At 43.6% G+C, this 15,778-nt stretch overlaps 1 protein-coding gene across 1 annotated transcript in view; it reads right to left on the minus strand.

Annotated features, from left to right (window-relative positions):
- Positions 1 to 15,778, minus strand: part of LOC147097336 (neuroplastin-like) — a gene marked incomplete at its 5' end in the record, with an annotated part of 53,790 nt that overhangs the window by 27,357 nt on the left and 10,655 nt on the right. Inside the window, 2 exons of the mRNA XM_085971999.1 lie at positions 6,852 to 6,946; positions 11,230 to 11,404. Of these exons, the coding sequence (XP_085828125.1) occupies positions 6,852 to 6,946; positions 11,230 to 11,404 (270 nt within the window). The remainder of the gene's footprint in view (positions 1 to 6,851; positions 6,947 to 11,229; positions 11,405 to 15,778) is intronic.

The following is a 15,778-nucleotide window of genomic DNA, read 5'->3' on the forward strand; positions in this document are numbered from 1 at the left end:
CTCTATGTCTACCCTATCAAACCCCCTTCATAAATTTAAAGACCTCTATTAGGTTATTAGCATTAAGTCCCACGCTGCTATCACCCAGTCCTTTTCAAGCTCCAAAGGCATGTTCACTTCAATATTCTCCCACGCTCCCTGCTTTCACCCCACCCTAAGTTAGGGATGTCCTCCAGCCTTGCACCCACAGCAGGCAAACTCCACTCCTCCAACACCTGATTTTTCCAATCACTTACGCCCTCTGCTCCAGCAATGGCAGCTGCTTTTTCAGCTATGAAATCCTGTCTTCTGGAATACGCCACCCAGTTTCGTCCTGGTAGTTATTCTTTATTGGTAGAATGATATATTCTCCTCTGCACGTCTTTGCTTCTCCTTGCAGTCTCATTGTGTTGAAATAAAGACACATCACACCACCTCCTATTCCAGCTCATTCTTCTTAAGGACCTTATTATAAGCTCCGCACTAGTATCACCTAACCACAACATCTTGATTTATCTAATCTTACCACCTTTACATGGGCTTAAAATTGAAGTAAAGCCAGACAACACTGGGAATTATTTCTCATAATCTGGTGTGTAAAAAGATCTTCCACTGCAGTTGTGGGGAAATATTACAAATGTAGCATTCATTTATTTTCAATTCAGTGAATCCTTTCTGTATATTGTTTGCTGAATGCTAATTGTACTTGCGATAGGAACAGCTAATAATGAGCTCACTAATACATTTACTGTGAAGGACCCTGTGCTAATATATCCCTGACCCTGAAGAAGATTCATAATAACCAAAGGTTAGGCCACAGATGCCCAGCAACACAAATTGAAAATGTCAAAAAGGGATCCCAGACACAGATGGAATTAGCATATTAAAAACTGTGCTAAAGCAAGCTAGATTTGAATCATTGCTTTCACACAACATATAATTTAGTAGTTTTGCACATAGCATTGAAACAGTGATATGCAACTTCATCAACCTTCAGTTGCCAGTGATGATGTATCTTGGTGAAGTTCCCCCTTAGCCCCAACATTCTCAATCTAGAAGCACTAGAAGTCCTGGTACTTGGTTTTTGTTATATTCAATGTAGTTGCTGTTTTGCAAAAAAAAAATTCATTTTCAGGATGTGCGCATTGCTGGCAAGGTAGGCGTTTATTACCCATCTGTAGTTGCCGTGAGAAAGTGGTGGTGAGCCGCCTTAAGGGGAAGTGGTTTGATACAACTGAATGGGTTGCTATGCAACGTCTGACAACAGTGGGAGTCAACCACCTTGGTGTGGGGCTGGAGTGACTTATAGGCCAGTCTGGGTAAGGGCAGCAGGTTTCCTTCCCTGAAGGAAATGCGCGAGCCAGTGGGTTTTTAATGACAGTCCAGGCAGCTTCATGGTTCCTCTGATGTTTTATTTCCAGATTTAAAAAAAATTCAAATTCTCAAACTGCTAGGGTGGGATTTGAACTCAGATTTTCTAGATTATTAGTCCAGCCCTCTGGATTCACAGTCCACTAACACCACCACTAGAGGTTGCACACAGGAGATGCAACACCTGCCCTTTTACCTCCTCCCTTCCCACTGTCCAGGGCCCCAAACACCCCTTCCAGGTGAAACAGCGATTTACTTCTTGCAATTTAGTATACTGTATTTGCTGCTTATGATGCGGTCTCCTCTACAGTGACCGCTTTGTGGAACACCCCTGTTGGTGATTCCAGCCTGACCCATTATCATTGTACAACTGAGCCCCATTGGCCCTCCCCACACAATCTCCTGGGAAAGGCAAAAAAGTGATAAACCCTATGCCAATTCAGGGGGAAAAAAAAGAGTAATCCCAAATTGGAGCTAGAAGACGATGAAAACAAGTTCCAGGAAACCAGAGTGGCCTTGAGACACATTGCCTACCTTTTGTCTGCTGTGACATTAGCCACAACTAGGAACTCGCCCAGCTCCCTTTTGAATGTATGCAGCAAATCCACACTCACTGCACGCCAGTAACTTGCTCCATAGATTGATGACCCTGTGAGAAAAGCAACCCCGCACCAACCCCCCCACCATACCTAAACTAGTTGTATGCTTGCATTATTTATAGGCATAATTCCTGGCTCCCACCAACCTCAAATTAGTCTATCCACACAGAGTGCAATACTTCCATTACTTTGGAAGATCTCTTTGAAGTCGATGCTTTTCTAGAGTAAAAAGACCCAATTCTTCAAGTCTATCATGGTATTCACAACGCGTCAGATAATGAAGCAGTCCATGCCCGCATGTAACAAGACCTGGATGACGTTCAGGCTTGGGCTGATAAGTTGCAGGTAACATTCGCGCCACGGAAGTGCCAGGCAATGACTATCTCCAACAAGCAAGAGTCTAACCACCTCCCCTTGACATTCAATGGTATTACCATCGCCGAATCCCCCACCATCAACATCCTGAGGATCACCATTGACCAGAAACTTAACTGGACCAGCCACATAAATACAGTGGCAACAAGAGCAGGTCAGAGACTAGGAACTCTGCAGTGAGTGTCTCACCTCCCAACTACCCAAAGCCTTTCCACCATCTACAAGGCACAATTAAGGAGTGTGATGGAATACTCTCCTCCACTTGCCTGGATGAGTGCAGCTCCAACAACACTCAAGAAGCTCGACCCCATCCAAGACAAAGCAGCCCGCTTGATTGGCACCCCATCCACTCCCTCCACCACCGGCGTACCGTGGCTGCAGTGTGTACCATCTACAAGATGCACTGCGGCAACACACCAAGGCTTCTTCGGCAGCACCTCCCAAACCCGCGACCTCTTCCACCTAGAAGGACAAGGGCAGCAGGCGCATTGGAACACCACCACCTCCAAGTCACACACCATCCTGACTTAGAAGTATACCACCCAGTCAAAATCCTGGAACTCCCTCCCCAACAGCACTGTGGGAGTACCTTCACCACACAGACTGCAGTGGTTCAAGGCGGTAGCTCACCACCACCTTCTCAAGGGGCAACTAGGGATGGGCAATAAATGCTGGCCCTGTCAGCGACACCCACATCCCATATACAAATAAAAAGAAAAGGGCCTTTAAGCTGGATATCAATCTAATAGTCTATGAACCTCTTCCACAACCTCTATATCACTCACCTTAAGGGGGGACCAAAGCTGCACACAGGCTTTATACAATGACAGTATAGTGCTTGTTGCTTTTGCTATAGTCTCACTGCTTTCAGGATTTTAACTAATGCAGGCAGATGTTTTCTTGAGGCACTTCGCTGTACATTGCAACGGCACGTGTGTGTGTGTGCGCACACGTGAGTGTACCCCAGAGGCGGGATGGGGTAGTAGAGGAAAGGAAGTGAGGGTGCAGTTTGAGTGAAAATACCTTACCTTTTATCATAGAGCAGCCAGGAAAAATGCAGCATTATCACAGAAAAATAAATTACCAGCACAGAAAGAGCCCTTTGCTGGAGCAATGAAAAACTAATCCCACTGCTGCATATCGCCCCACAGCCTTGTATCTTCCTCTGCTTCATAATTATCCAGTAAAAGATGTAATGATCTCTGTCTCAAATCACTCCGTAACAAACCATTCCACGCTCCAACAACCCTGAGTCAAGAAATTTCTAACTTCTCAGTGACCATTTTAAACTGATGACCCCCTTGTCACTAACTCATTAGTCTATGGCAACATTCAAATGGTTTCAGGTCGATGTCCTTTCATCAGTTCTAAGGAAAGATCATCAACCTGAAACGTTAACTCTGTTTCTCTCTCCACAGATGCTGCCTGACCTGCTGAGTATTTCCAGCATTTTGTGTTTTAATTTCAGATTTCCAGCATCCGCAGTATTTTGCTTTTGTAACTGTGTGAGCATGCCCATTTCATGTGTCAGCCGTGGCTCAGTGGGTAGCACACTCGCCTCGGAGTCAGAAGGTTGTGGGTTCAAGTCCTACTCCGGGGACTTGAGCACGTTAAAACTAGGTTGACACTCCAGTGTAATGCTGAGGGAGTGCTGCACTGTCGGAGGTGCAGTCTTTCAGATGAGACGTTAAACCGAGGCCCTGTCTGCTCTCTCAGGTGGACGTAAAAGATCCCACAGCTATATTGCTGCAATTTTTAAACCAGCTATATTCGTCACGAGAAGAGGAGCAGGGGAGTTCTCCCCGGTGTCCTGGGCCAATATTTTTCCCTCAACCAACATAACAAAAACAGATCATCTAGTCATTAGCACATTGCTGCTTGTGGGAGCTTGCTGTGCGCAAATTGGCTGCCGCGTTCCCACATTACAACAGTGACTACACTTCGAAAGTACTTCATTGGCTGTAAAGCGCTTTGAGACGTCCGGTGGTCGTGAAAGGCGCTGTAGAAATGCAAGTCTTTCCTTTTTTTATACATTGGCCCCACTATATATAGCACCCGTACCAAGAGTTTCATACCCATCGGTGGTTTTGTACGATAGGAGGAACCAGAGCAAATGTGTCTCCTATCCTGCAGTACAGGGGTGTTCATTATAAAATCTGCAGGCCAGATGCGGCCCTCGTGAGCCCCTAATACAGCTACTGTGTGCCACTTAGATGATTAAATACAGCATTTTTGTTTTGTTTTTGCTTTTCTTAAGGCAAGAATAGAAAGCAGTGTGCATCACAGTTTGACATAGGAGTGAATTACTTAAAGCAACATCGCAGGATTAAAATAGCAGGAGACATGAAAGCATTCCTCATCGTGCACGGCAGAAACCGGATTCAACAGCTTAGTTATCAACATCATCACGCAACCACCATCTGTCACTGAGGGCTTCCAATTACAAGCAGCAACAGAAAAGCTTGAAGGGCAAATGAAAGAAGAACAGGACAGGTTTCTCCCACAGCTATATTGCTGCAATTTTTAAACCAGCTATATTCGCCACATGGGAAGATCATCATCAATCTCCTAATTCTAATGATAGTGCTGACTAGAAATGGTTTTATAAATATTATTTTAAATGGTGAGAGATTGGGAAATGTTGGTGTTCAGAGGGACCTGGGTGTCCTTGTACACGAATCACTGAAAGTTAACATGCAGGTACAGCAAGCAATTAGGAAAGCAAATGGTATGTTGGCCTTTCTTACAAGAGGATTTGAGTATAAGAGTAAAGGCGTCTTACTGCAATTATATAGGGCCCTGGTGAGACCACACCTGGAGTATTGTGTACAGTTTTGGTCTCCTTACCTAAGGAAGGATACACTTGCCATAGAGGGAGTGCAACAAAGGTTCACCAGATTGGTTGATTGTCCTATGAGGACAGATTGAGTAGACTAGGCCTATATTCTCTAGAGTTTAGAAGAATGAGAGGTGATCTCATTGAAACATACAAAATTCTTAAAGGGCTTGACAGGGTAGATGCAGGGAGGATGTTTCCCCTGGGTGGGGAGTCTAGAACCGGGGTCACAGTCTCAGAATAAGGGGTCGGCTATTTAGGACTGAGATGAGGAAAAATTTCTTCACTCAGAGGGTGGTGAATCTTTGGAATTCTCTACCCCAGAGGGCTGTGGAGGCTCAGTCGTTGAGTATATTCAAGACCGAGATCGATAGATTTTTGAATATTAAGGGAATCAAGGGATATGGGGCTAGTGCAGGAAAGTGGAGATGAGGTAGAAGATCAGCCATGATCTTACTGAATGGTGGAGCAGGCTCAAGGGGCCAAATGGCCTGCTCCTATTTTGTAGGCTCTTATATAAATTTAAAAGTATATATTGCAACATCCTTCTCCCTAACCAAGAGTAAGAATTGTCTCACACATTACTTCTTATAGATTTCAGAGCACAGCAACAGGCAATTCGACCCAGCTCCTCCATGCCGGTGTTTATTCTCCACACCAGCCTCCTCCCACCCCTCTTCATCTCACCCCATCAACATATCCGTCTCTTCCTTTCTCCCTCATGTACTTATCCAGCTTCCTTTTTTAGCTCAGAAACAAAGAAACCCAACTCACTCTGAAGACACCAAATTAATATCCACACTTGCGTATGCAATATATTGTAAGCATCTATACAATTTCTTCAATTTGTAACCAAGAACTTGCTTCATATTATTGATCTATCCCCTCTGCTCCGACCCACAAACACAAGTAGGTGAAGCAGTGTTCACCATAACAGGCCAGGTCACGTAAAGGGACCAGCTCCTCAATCTGCATTATTTAATGAAAAACTGCTAGCTCTAAATGGTTATTGCTCAAGACCAGTTAACAAAAAAAAATCACTGTAAATCATGAGTTCCGTACAGGGAGCCAATTTTGAAACACAAAATTCCTTTCAGTATTTTTGAAATAATTCTTGCTTCACGCTCGCTTTCAATTTTGTTAAATTTTCCCTTCATATACATGGAGATGAAAAACAAAGAAAAGTGTGGGGTCAGCTAAGCTGGTACCCTTTAGTCATTCATCAATTTTCCATTATGCCTCAATGGTGGATATTAATGATATATCTTAATATAGACAAATGTAGCATGATGGACTTGGGTAGGATCACGTATACATCATGTACGGTTGTGTGCTCAAGGTTGCGGAGCGGAAGGAGGACCTGGGCGTTGTAGTGCATGAGTCACTGAAAGCCAATGACCAATGCCATGGAACTATTGTGAAAGCAAATAGGGCGATAGGATAGATTACCAGGACAATGAAATATTAAACACGAAACATTACCCATTACAAGGCTGTAGTCAGAATTCTCGGAGGTTTGTAGGGCTGGAGGAGGTTACAGAGATAGGGAGGGGGTGAGGCCATGGAGGGATTGGAGCACGAGGATGAGAATTTTAAAATCAAGGCGTCGATGGACCAGGACCCAATGTAGGTTAGTCAGCACAAAGGTGATGGGTCAACATTTAGAGTCCCTGCAAAGAGACAACACTTACCTTTGATGTCAATTGAGGCATTGACTGAAGGGGAATTTTCAAACGTGAAGACACAGTGATACTCTCCGGAACTCTCAGTTCTAGGTTTGGGAATCCTGGATTTCAAAGAGAAAAAGATAAAATAAAACTATTTTTGGACAGAGATTACAAGATTGGATAAATTAAGTCCTTCAATTGAGGTAAACATAAAATTACAATATTTCTATTAAAATTTACATTCCGTGTCTATTAATAACAGTACATCATGGATAATAACAGTGCTAGTTTTAAAAAGAAATCACAAATAAGAGATTGTGAAAAATTTCAAGCCACATCAGAATGTGGGTTATGTTTAAAACCAAGCTATGCACAGAGTTCTGTTACTATTTTTAAATCAAAACTCGTGGCTAACATTTTCCAGGCCATTCAGTATTCCACTTGCTTAAACGCAAACTCCAAAGTAGATGCTCTACAGACCAAGCAACCAGTGTTTTCAATTTTAGGTTAACCCACAACTTTTACAGAGCAATTTGATGTGGAACACTCAATATTTTTCATAGTTAAGAAGTTGCGTGTTAAGATACAAAGATACAGGAAACTTTCGTTTAACCGGAGGTTAAATGTCCGGAAAGCTCTATCCACCGGCAAAATTCAGGAGTCGGTTCAGATAAGTTTTTTTTTTTACTTCTCGTTGCTTTTTTTCTCCAGTCGTGGCTCTGCAAGGTCTAGCTGAAGCTGTTGCTTAGCTACAGAGACGCTTGCAAGCTACGCCGACTGTTTTGAAGCTGTTGCTAAGCAACAGGGTTTGTTGCTTCACACGGAGCTCAGAAGCTCCGTATGTTTTAACATTAGCGCTGGTTTCTCCGGCAGTTTTGATGGAACGGCAACAGCTCAGTCCCGTCAGTGCCGGATACCAGAACGTTTCCTGTAGCTCCCCAATGGTCAGAGGGCAACAGCATTGCAGTACAAAGCCATATAGACTAGGAAGACCCCGTGTTACGTCCCTTCCTTGTGTTGAACTGGCTAGTTCTCAATTGGCAGTGAGGCCCACTACAATTGACCTCGGCAGCCTCAGACTAGAGAGGGAAAACAAAAACAAAAACTATCAGGTTTAATTCCAACTTTTGCTCGCTATTCAATGACCCTCTAATAGAAGTGTGTATCTGGATATCAAGCAAACTTGATCTGGTTCTTATGTAATGGCCCCTAAAGTCAAATAGTCCACTGACTCACTAAACTCAAACATGAACCACCACCACTTGGGCAAGATACTAGAGGATCACATCACATAAATATATCCCATTAGGAGTCATCGCTGTTGGGGAAAAAATGAGTAAGGGAAGGGAAAAACTCGACAGCAAAAAAAAGTCTTACCTCATTTGAGACAAACAATTAATTCAGCCAGGTTCACAATCCATCTCTCCTTCTCCCCCACAACAACTGCTATCCAGTGGTCCCGGCTAGAGCAATTCTAGCCTGCTGACAGTTTAACCTCATGCATTAAGAATTGCTGCTTCAGGGAGGTACTAGAGCACTGCAAGTGTATCCCCAAAAGAATCTTTCAGGACAGAGGGAAAACTCAGGAGCTGGAGGGTGTAGCAAGATCACCATTTTAAGTGAAGTAGACGACGTAAGAACTAGGAGCAGGAGTCGGCCATTTGGCCCCTCGAGCCTACTCCGCCATTCAATAAGATCATGGCTGATCATCTGCCGCATCTCCACTTTCCTGCACTATCCCCATATCCCTTGATTCCCTTAATATTCAAAAATCTATTGATCTCTGTCTTGAATATACTCAACGACTGAGCCTCCGCAGCCCTCTGGGGTAGAGAATTCCAAAGATTCACCGCCCCAGATCACAAGTTCAAATTCTCAGACTGCCTTGGTGAGATCTGAACTCATGCGCTCTGGATTATTCATCCAGGCCTCTGGATTACTAGTCCAATTAACATTAGCACTGCACCACCTCATCCCCATGCTGTACACAATAGCGCACGACAGGAAAGAAACCAGGTAACCTTTTCCTAGGCCTACCTCAATAGCTCAAGAATGGCTCTGGGTGCCTCACACTTCACCGGCTAAGACCTGGGTTACTGTGTGGGAAATTACTGAGGTGATCCCTTCACAACTACATCAGCTGACCACCCGTGTCAGTGATTTCTGATGCTCATCAGGGCATTAACTTGCTACACCCTGTATTTTACCAGGAAAGATGTTGGAGGCCGGGACAATAAGCTAATTTAAGAAACAGCAAACTATAATGGAAAGACAGCAGGGTAGTAGTCCAGAAGGGCAAGATCAAATTAAACCTTCATCCAAACCCATTTTGTAAGTTTATATTTTTGAATGTCAAACTGCAAAACGCTTTTGAACGGTTCATCTCCAGACCAGATTGTCTCTACCTTAATTCATCAGTAAGGTAAGGTAGAAAAGTTTAACAGCTGTATTTCACAAGCCAGTTTGTTCCACTCTCGCAATAGGTTTTTAAAAAAAGCAGAAATGGACTCTAAATCCCTTTCTATTTATATCTTTTTGGGAATGAAAAATAACCCTGATTAGATTTCAGATCTTATGAAATCAAAAGCCAGCAGTTAGTGTGAAGATACTGGTGCTAGATATAGTCACTAAATTAAACACAATTCTCAAGTGTTCGGACATAACATGGTATGTTGGCACATAGGAGTGCTCTGGACAGTTTTCTGGTATAGAAGATATTTGTTTATAGCAAACCCGAGGGAGAACTCTTTATTAAAAAAAAAGACATAGAAGCAGATTTAATTTACCAAAGGGTCAACGCAACCAAATATACAATCTTGATATTGATATGCAATATTTAGTCTTGATATCCTTCAATTGTTGATAGAAGTCTCCACCAAGCGAGCATCTAACCACCGCCCCTTGACATTCAACGGCATTACCATCGCCGAATCCCCCACCATCAACATCCTGGGGGTCACCATTGACCAGAAACTTAACTGGAGCAGGTCAGAGGCTGGGTATTCTGCAGCGAGTGTCTCACCTCCCGACTCCACAGAGCCTGTCCATCATCTACAAGGCATACGTCAGGAGTGTGATGGAATACTCTCCACTTGCCTGGATGAGTGCAACTCCAACACTAGAAGCTCTACTCCATCCAGGACAAAGCAGCCCGCTTGATTGCAATCCCATCCACCACCTTAAACATTTACTCCCTCCACCGCCGGCGCACCGTGGCTGCAGTGTGTACCATCTACAAGATGCACTGCAGCAACTCGCCAAGGCTTCTTCGGCAGCACCTCCCAAACCCGCGACCTCCACCACCTAGAAGGACAAGGGCAGCAGGCGCATGGGAACACCACCACCTCCAAGTTCCCCTCCAAGTCACACACCATCCTGACTTAGAAATATATCGGCCGTTCCTTCATCATCGCTGGGTCAAAATCCTGGAACTCCCTCCCTAACAGCACTGTGGGAGTACCTTCACCACACGGACTGCAGCGGTTCAAGGCGGCGGCTCACCACCACCTTCTCAAGGGCAACTAGGGATGGGCAATAAATGCTGGCCTTGCCAGCGACGCCCACATCCCATAAATGAATAAAATTGTATATTAATAGTTCCTCCTCACTTCATTCAGTTCCAAAAGCTTGCCGGTTAGTGAATTTCTTTTTTAAAAATTGAGAAATATTGAGAAAATCAAAGCTGTAAACTATTTAGTTTAATATGGTGTAAGATTTACTTTGGTACCCAGTATCGGGTAGTTTTTCAGTTTCTAAAACTTCTTCCATTGTTGGAAAAGCAGGCCTGTGACACAATCATCACATTACAGGCAGGAGTACCTTCACCACATGGACTGCAGCGGTTCAAGGTGGCGGCTCACCACCACCTTCTCGAGAGCAACTAGGGATGGGCAATAAATGCTGGCCTTGCCAGCGACGCCCATATCCCAAGAATGAATTTTATTTAAAAGAAAGAGGGGGAAAGTCTCACCCGGCCAGGTCGTTAGCAATGATGCTCAAGAGGTAACCAACTTGGATTCTAGCCCCATTTATTATAGTAATAAAGCACATCTCTGTCTTTCACCTCCGACTGTCCACAATGACACCACTTGCAGTTGAAAACAGTAGCTGAATGAAATTTTAAAAAAATGGAATGGGGCAGCTAGTCTTTTCCTGCCCGCCATTTTGTATGTTTGTATACAAGGCCATTCCGTCTATTAAATGTGCTCCTTCCACAGACTCTATATAATGCATCCAATTATAGAATCTACCCCATTTTACTTGATTCACCCACGGGAAGGTCCTCCACAACTTCTCTTTGACATCCAAGAGGTATTTGAAAACATTTGATTATTTTATTCACTGCCTCATTGCCAAAATTCCACCCTGGCCGGTTGCATAGTCCTAAAGTCATAGTTCTCACTTGTGCTCCGTGCTGTTTGTAGCAGAAGAATCCCTGGTCCCAGAAATCTCTTCGCCGTCTTTCATCCAGTAACTGCCATTGGAGGGAGCGGGCGCCAAGGTCAGGTTACAATATAGGAAGATGGCTGAACTTGGAGGTTTTAAAAGAATGTCTTCAGATGAAGTGATCTTTGGCTCTGAAATACAGAGCAAAATAAAAATCGTTAGTGAGCGCAATATTGGTGCTGGGCGGACAACAAAGGCAGCCAACTCTCCGTCACCAGCCACTTGGAAATACAACTTTCTTTCAATGAGCTGCAGTATTATTCGTTTCATACAGAGCTGCTATTAACATACTGTAAACTGACAGCTGATAAATACTGCATCCATTGCTAAATATTCACACGTAACAAACACTTTTATCTGCTGCAAAAACACTAATGTGCCCTTCACTAAAATGCTGTATGTTCCCTAGAGCTCAACATAACTAGGAGTTTGGAAATAGTTCAGATGACGGACAGATTTGCTGCTACCAGCTCAGGCGACATTTCAAGGTTATTTGCTATCCTTTTATCTGGCTTCAAATCTAGGGGGAAAAAAATTGTTTTGTAAAAATGCTGACGCAGACGGCACCCATGGTGAACACCGATCACATCATGCCATGCCGTGCCATACTGGCTTAAACTGCTAGCCAAGAATCCACTTACCAATGCTGAAATGTGATTATTAAGACAATGTCCAGATGGGAACAGACCATTCCACAGATTTTAAATTTACTGTTGGCTCGATTGCTAATAAGTTAACCCCCGTGAGCAGAGAATGTGCATTTTCAATAAGTACCATTCCATTCAAGAGATTTGCGGTCCCTTTCTGTGGCTCATGGAGAACAAGAAATGTATACATTACTGAATATTGTTTAATTCGCTCTTTCCTATTTGGTTGCAAAAACCCTCTTGGTTCTCAAAAGGGTTAAGTGAAAGATTAATAGAATCTGTCCAGCATTGGTTGGGGACTAGAGGTACATTTTATCAACTAACAGTAGGGGAACTGGTTTACAAAACACATTTGACAGCAGACATTAATTACAATTAATGGAAAAATGGAACATTAAATCAATGAAGATGCAAACAGTTGTAACAAAAAGGGATGGGAAGAATGTTCACATGGCCAATACCTCACCAGCACCGTGTACTCAACAAGCATTCGTAAGTGTCAAAACCTTGGCAACAGATGCGCAAGTTTCCTGCTATTAACCCACAAGAGTTTTTCTCTCTGCCATATCGACAATGGAACTAGGAGGGGTTTGTAGCCAGATCCAAATAAATTTAACAAGTACAACATTCCCCCCTCCCCCCAAAATACTGACCATCAGGTTTGCTATGGGGTTGCTCACAGGTAGTCTGGGGTCTGCAGCAAGGCTTGGTTGCTAATCTGACCTGCTGCTACATGTTTACCTGCTAAATTATACTTTCCCTTTAAAGCCAAATGCTCAAGCACTCCGTGTGAATCCAACTGACTGTAAATTAAATAATTAACGTAAATTCCTCAGGTACATTACAGGTTAGTCAATTGCTTGCAAATTTGAGGATCTAGGTCAATAACTGGCTTGCTTCCTCCAAGACCGATTTGCATCTGCAAGAAATGTGACGGATGTGAGCTAAACTCAAGACTTTTTATATATAGAAAGAATCATAGAAAGTTACAGCACGGAAGGAGGCCATTTCGGCCCATCGTGTCCGCGCCGGCCAACAAAGAGCTATCCAGCCTAATCCCACTTCCCAGCTCTAGGTCCGTAGCCCTGCAGCTTAGAGCATCCCAAGTGCACATCCAAATACTTTTTAAATGTGGTTAGGGTTCCTGCCTCTACCACCCTTTCAGGCAGTGAGTTCCAGACCCCCACAACCCTCTGGGTGAAGAAATTTCCCCTCAAATCCCCTCTAAACCTTCCACCAATTACTTTAAATCTGTGCCCCCAGTGTTTTTGACCCCTTTGCTAAGGGAAATAGGTCCTTTCTATCCACTTTATCTAGGCCCCTCAATTTTATACACCTCAATAAGGTCTCCCCTCAGCCTCCTCTGTTCCAAGGAAAACAGACCCAGCCTATCCAGTCTTTCCTCATAGCTAAGATTCTCTACTCCCGGCAACATCCTTGTAAATCTCCTCTGTACCCTCTCTAGTGCAATCACATCTTTCCTGTAATGTGGTGACCAGAACTGCACGCAGTACTCTAGCTGAGGCCTAACTAGTGTTTTATACAGTTGAAGCATAACCCCCTGCTCTTGTATTCTATGCCACGACTAATAAAGGCAAGCATTCCGTATGCCTTCTTAACCGCCTTATCTACCTGGCCTGCTACCTTCAGGGATCTGTGCACTCCAAGGTCCCTTTGTTCCTCTACACTACTCCGTGTCCTACCATTTAATGTGTATTCCTTTCCTTGTTAGCCCTCCCCAAATGCATTACCTCACACTTCTCCAGATTGAATTCCATCTGCCACTGTTCTGCCCACCTGACCGATTTACTGATATCTTACTGCAGTCTACAGCTTCCTTCAGTATCAACCACAGCCGATTTTAGTATCATCTGCAAACTTCTTAATTATACCCCCTATATTCAAGTCTAGATCATTGATATATACCACAAAAAGCAAGGGACCTAGTGCTGAGCCCTGCGGAACCCCACTGGAAACAGCCTTCTAGTCACAAAAACACCCATCAACCATTACCCTCTGCTTCCTGCCTCCAAGCCACTTTTGAATCCAACTTTGCCCTGGATCCCATGGGCTTTTAACTTCGTGACCAGTCTGCCATGTGGAACCTTATCAAAAGCCTTGCTAAAGTCCATATACACTACATCAAACGCACTACCCTTGTCTACCCTCCTTGTTACCCCCCTCAAAAAATTAAATCAAGTTTGTCAGACACGACCTTCCCTTAACAAATCCGTGCCGACTATCCTTGATTAATCCGTGTCTTTCTAAATGAAGATTTATCCTGTCCTTCAGAATTCTTTCCAATAATTTTCCCACCACCGAGGTTAGGCTGACTGGCCTGTAATTACTCGGTCTATCCTTTTCTCCCTTTTTAAACAAGGGTACCACATTAGCAGTCCTCTGGCACCACACCTGAAGCCAGAGAGGATTGAAAAATTATGGTCAGGACCTCTGCTATTTCCTCTTTTGCTTCGCTTAACAGCCTGGGATACATTTCATCCGGGCCTGGGGATTTATCCACTTTTAAAGCTGCTAAACCCCTTAATACTTCCTGTTTATTTCATCTAATATTTCACACTCCTCCCCTGATAGCAATGTCTGCTTCGCCCCTCTCCTTTGTGAAAACAGACGCAAAGCATTCATTAAGAACCCTACTGATGTCTCCACACACAGATTACCCTCATGATCTCCAATAGGCCCTACCCTTTCTTTAGTTATCCCCTTACTGTTCATATATTTATAAAACATCTTTGGGATTTCCTTGATTTTAATTGCCAAGAATTTTTCATGTTCTCTCTTTGCTTTCCTAATATCCTTTTTAATTGCACCCCTGCACTTTCTGTACTCCTCTAAAGATTCTGGAGTATTTAGCCCTCGATATCTGTCATACACCTCCCTTTTTTTCTTTATCCTACCCTGTATGTCCCTAGGCATCCAGGGGGCTCTAGATTTGTTAGCCCCACCTTTTTTCTTTAAGGGCACATATTTGGTCTGAACCCTCCGGATCTCCTCCTTGAATGCCTCCCACTGCTCTGACACTGATTTACCTTCAAGTAGCTGGTTCCAGTCCACTATGGCTAAATCCCCTCTGAGCTTAGCAAAATTTGCTGTTCCCCAATTTAGAATTTTTATTCTTGGTCTATCCTTGTCCTTTTGCATAACTACCTTAAATCTAACTGAATTATGGTCACTCGCACCAAAATACTCCCCCGCTGATACACCTTATACCTGCCCAGCTTCATTCCCTAAAACTAAGTCCAGAACCGCCCCCTCCCTTGTTGGGCTTGCTACATACTAGCTAAAAAAAAGTTCTCCTGGATGCATTTTAGGAATTCCACACCCTCTATACCCTTCACACTAATTTAATCCCAGTTAATATTGGAGTAGTTGAAATCCCCTATTACTGCCCTATAGTTTTTGAACTTCAGAAATTTGTCTACATATTTGCTCTTCTATCTCCCTCTCACTGTTTGGGGGTCTGTAGTACACTCCCAGCAGTGTGATCGCCCCTTTTATGTTTTTCAATTCGACCCATATGGCCTCCTTTGATGATCCCTCCAACATATATACACTCGTGAATCTCCCATGGCATTGCTTATGGCAAGTCAAATGCTTAAAGGCAGGACCAATGTACCATTTAATGCACAATGCATTATTCTTCTAAGCTGGAGCTGTGCCCCTTTAATGTCACAGAGAAATTGTTAATTACAGATGAGATCATAAACTCAGCTTGGGGTTAAATAGGAAATTGGAGGAGCTTCCGACCCTATATCCGCTCCATCACAAAGACCACCTACTTCCACCTCCATAACTTACCTCTACCCCAACCTCAGCACATCTGCTGCTCCAACTTTTATC

This window comes from Somniosus microcephalus, chromosome 32, assembly GCF_052327205.1.
Source record: "Somniosus microcephalus isolate GS21.2 chromosome 32, FLI_Smic_1.0, whole genome shotgun sequence".
Lineage (NCBI taxonomy): Eukaryota > Metazoa > Chordata > Chondrichthyes > Squaliformes > Somniosidae > Somniosus > Somniosus microcephalus.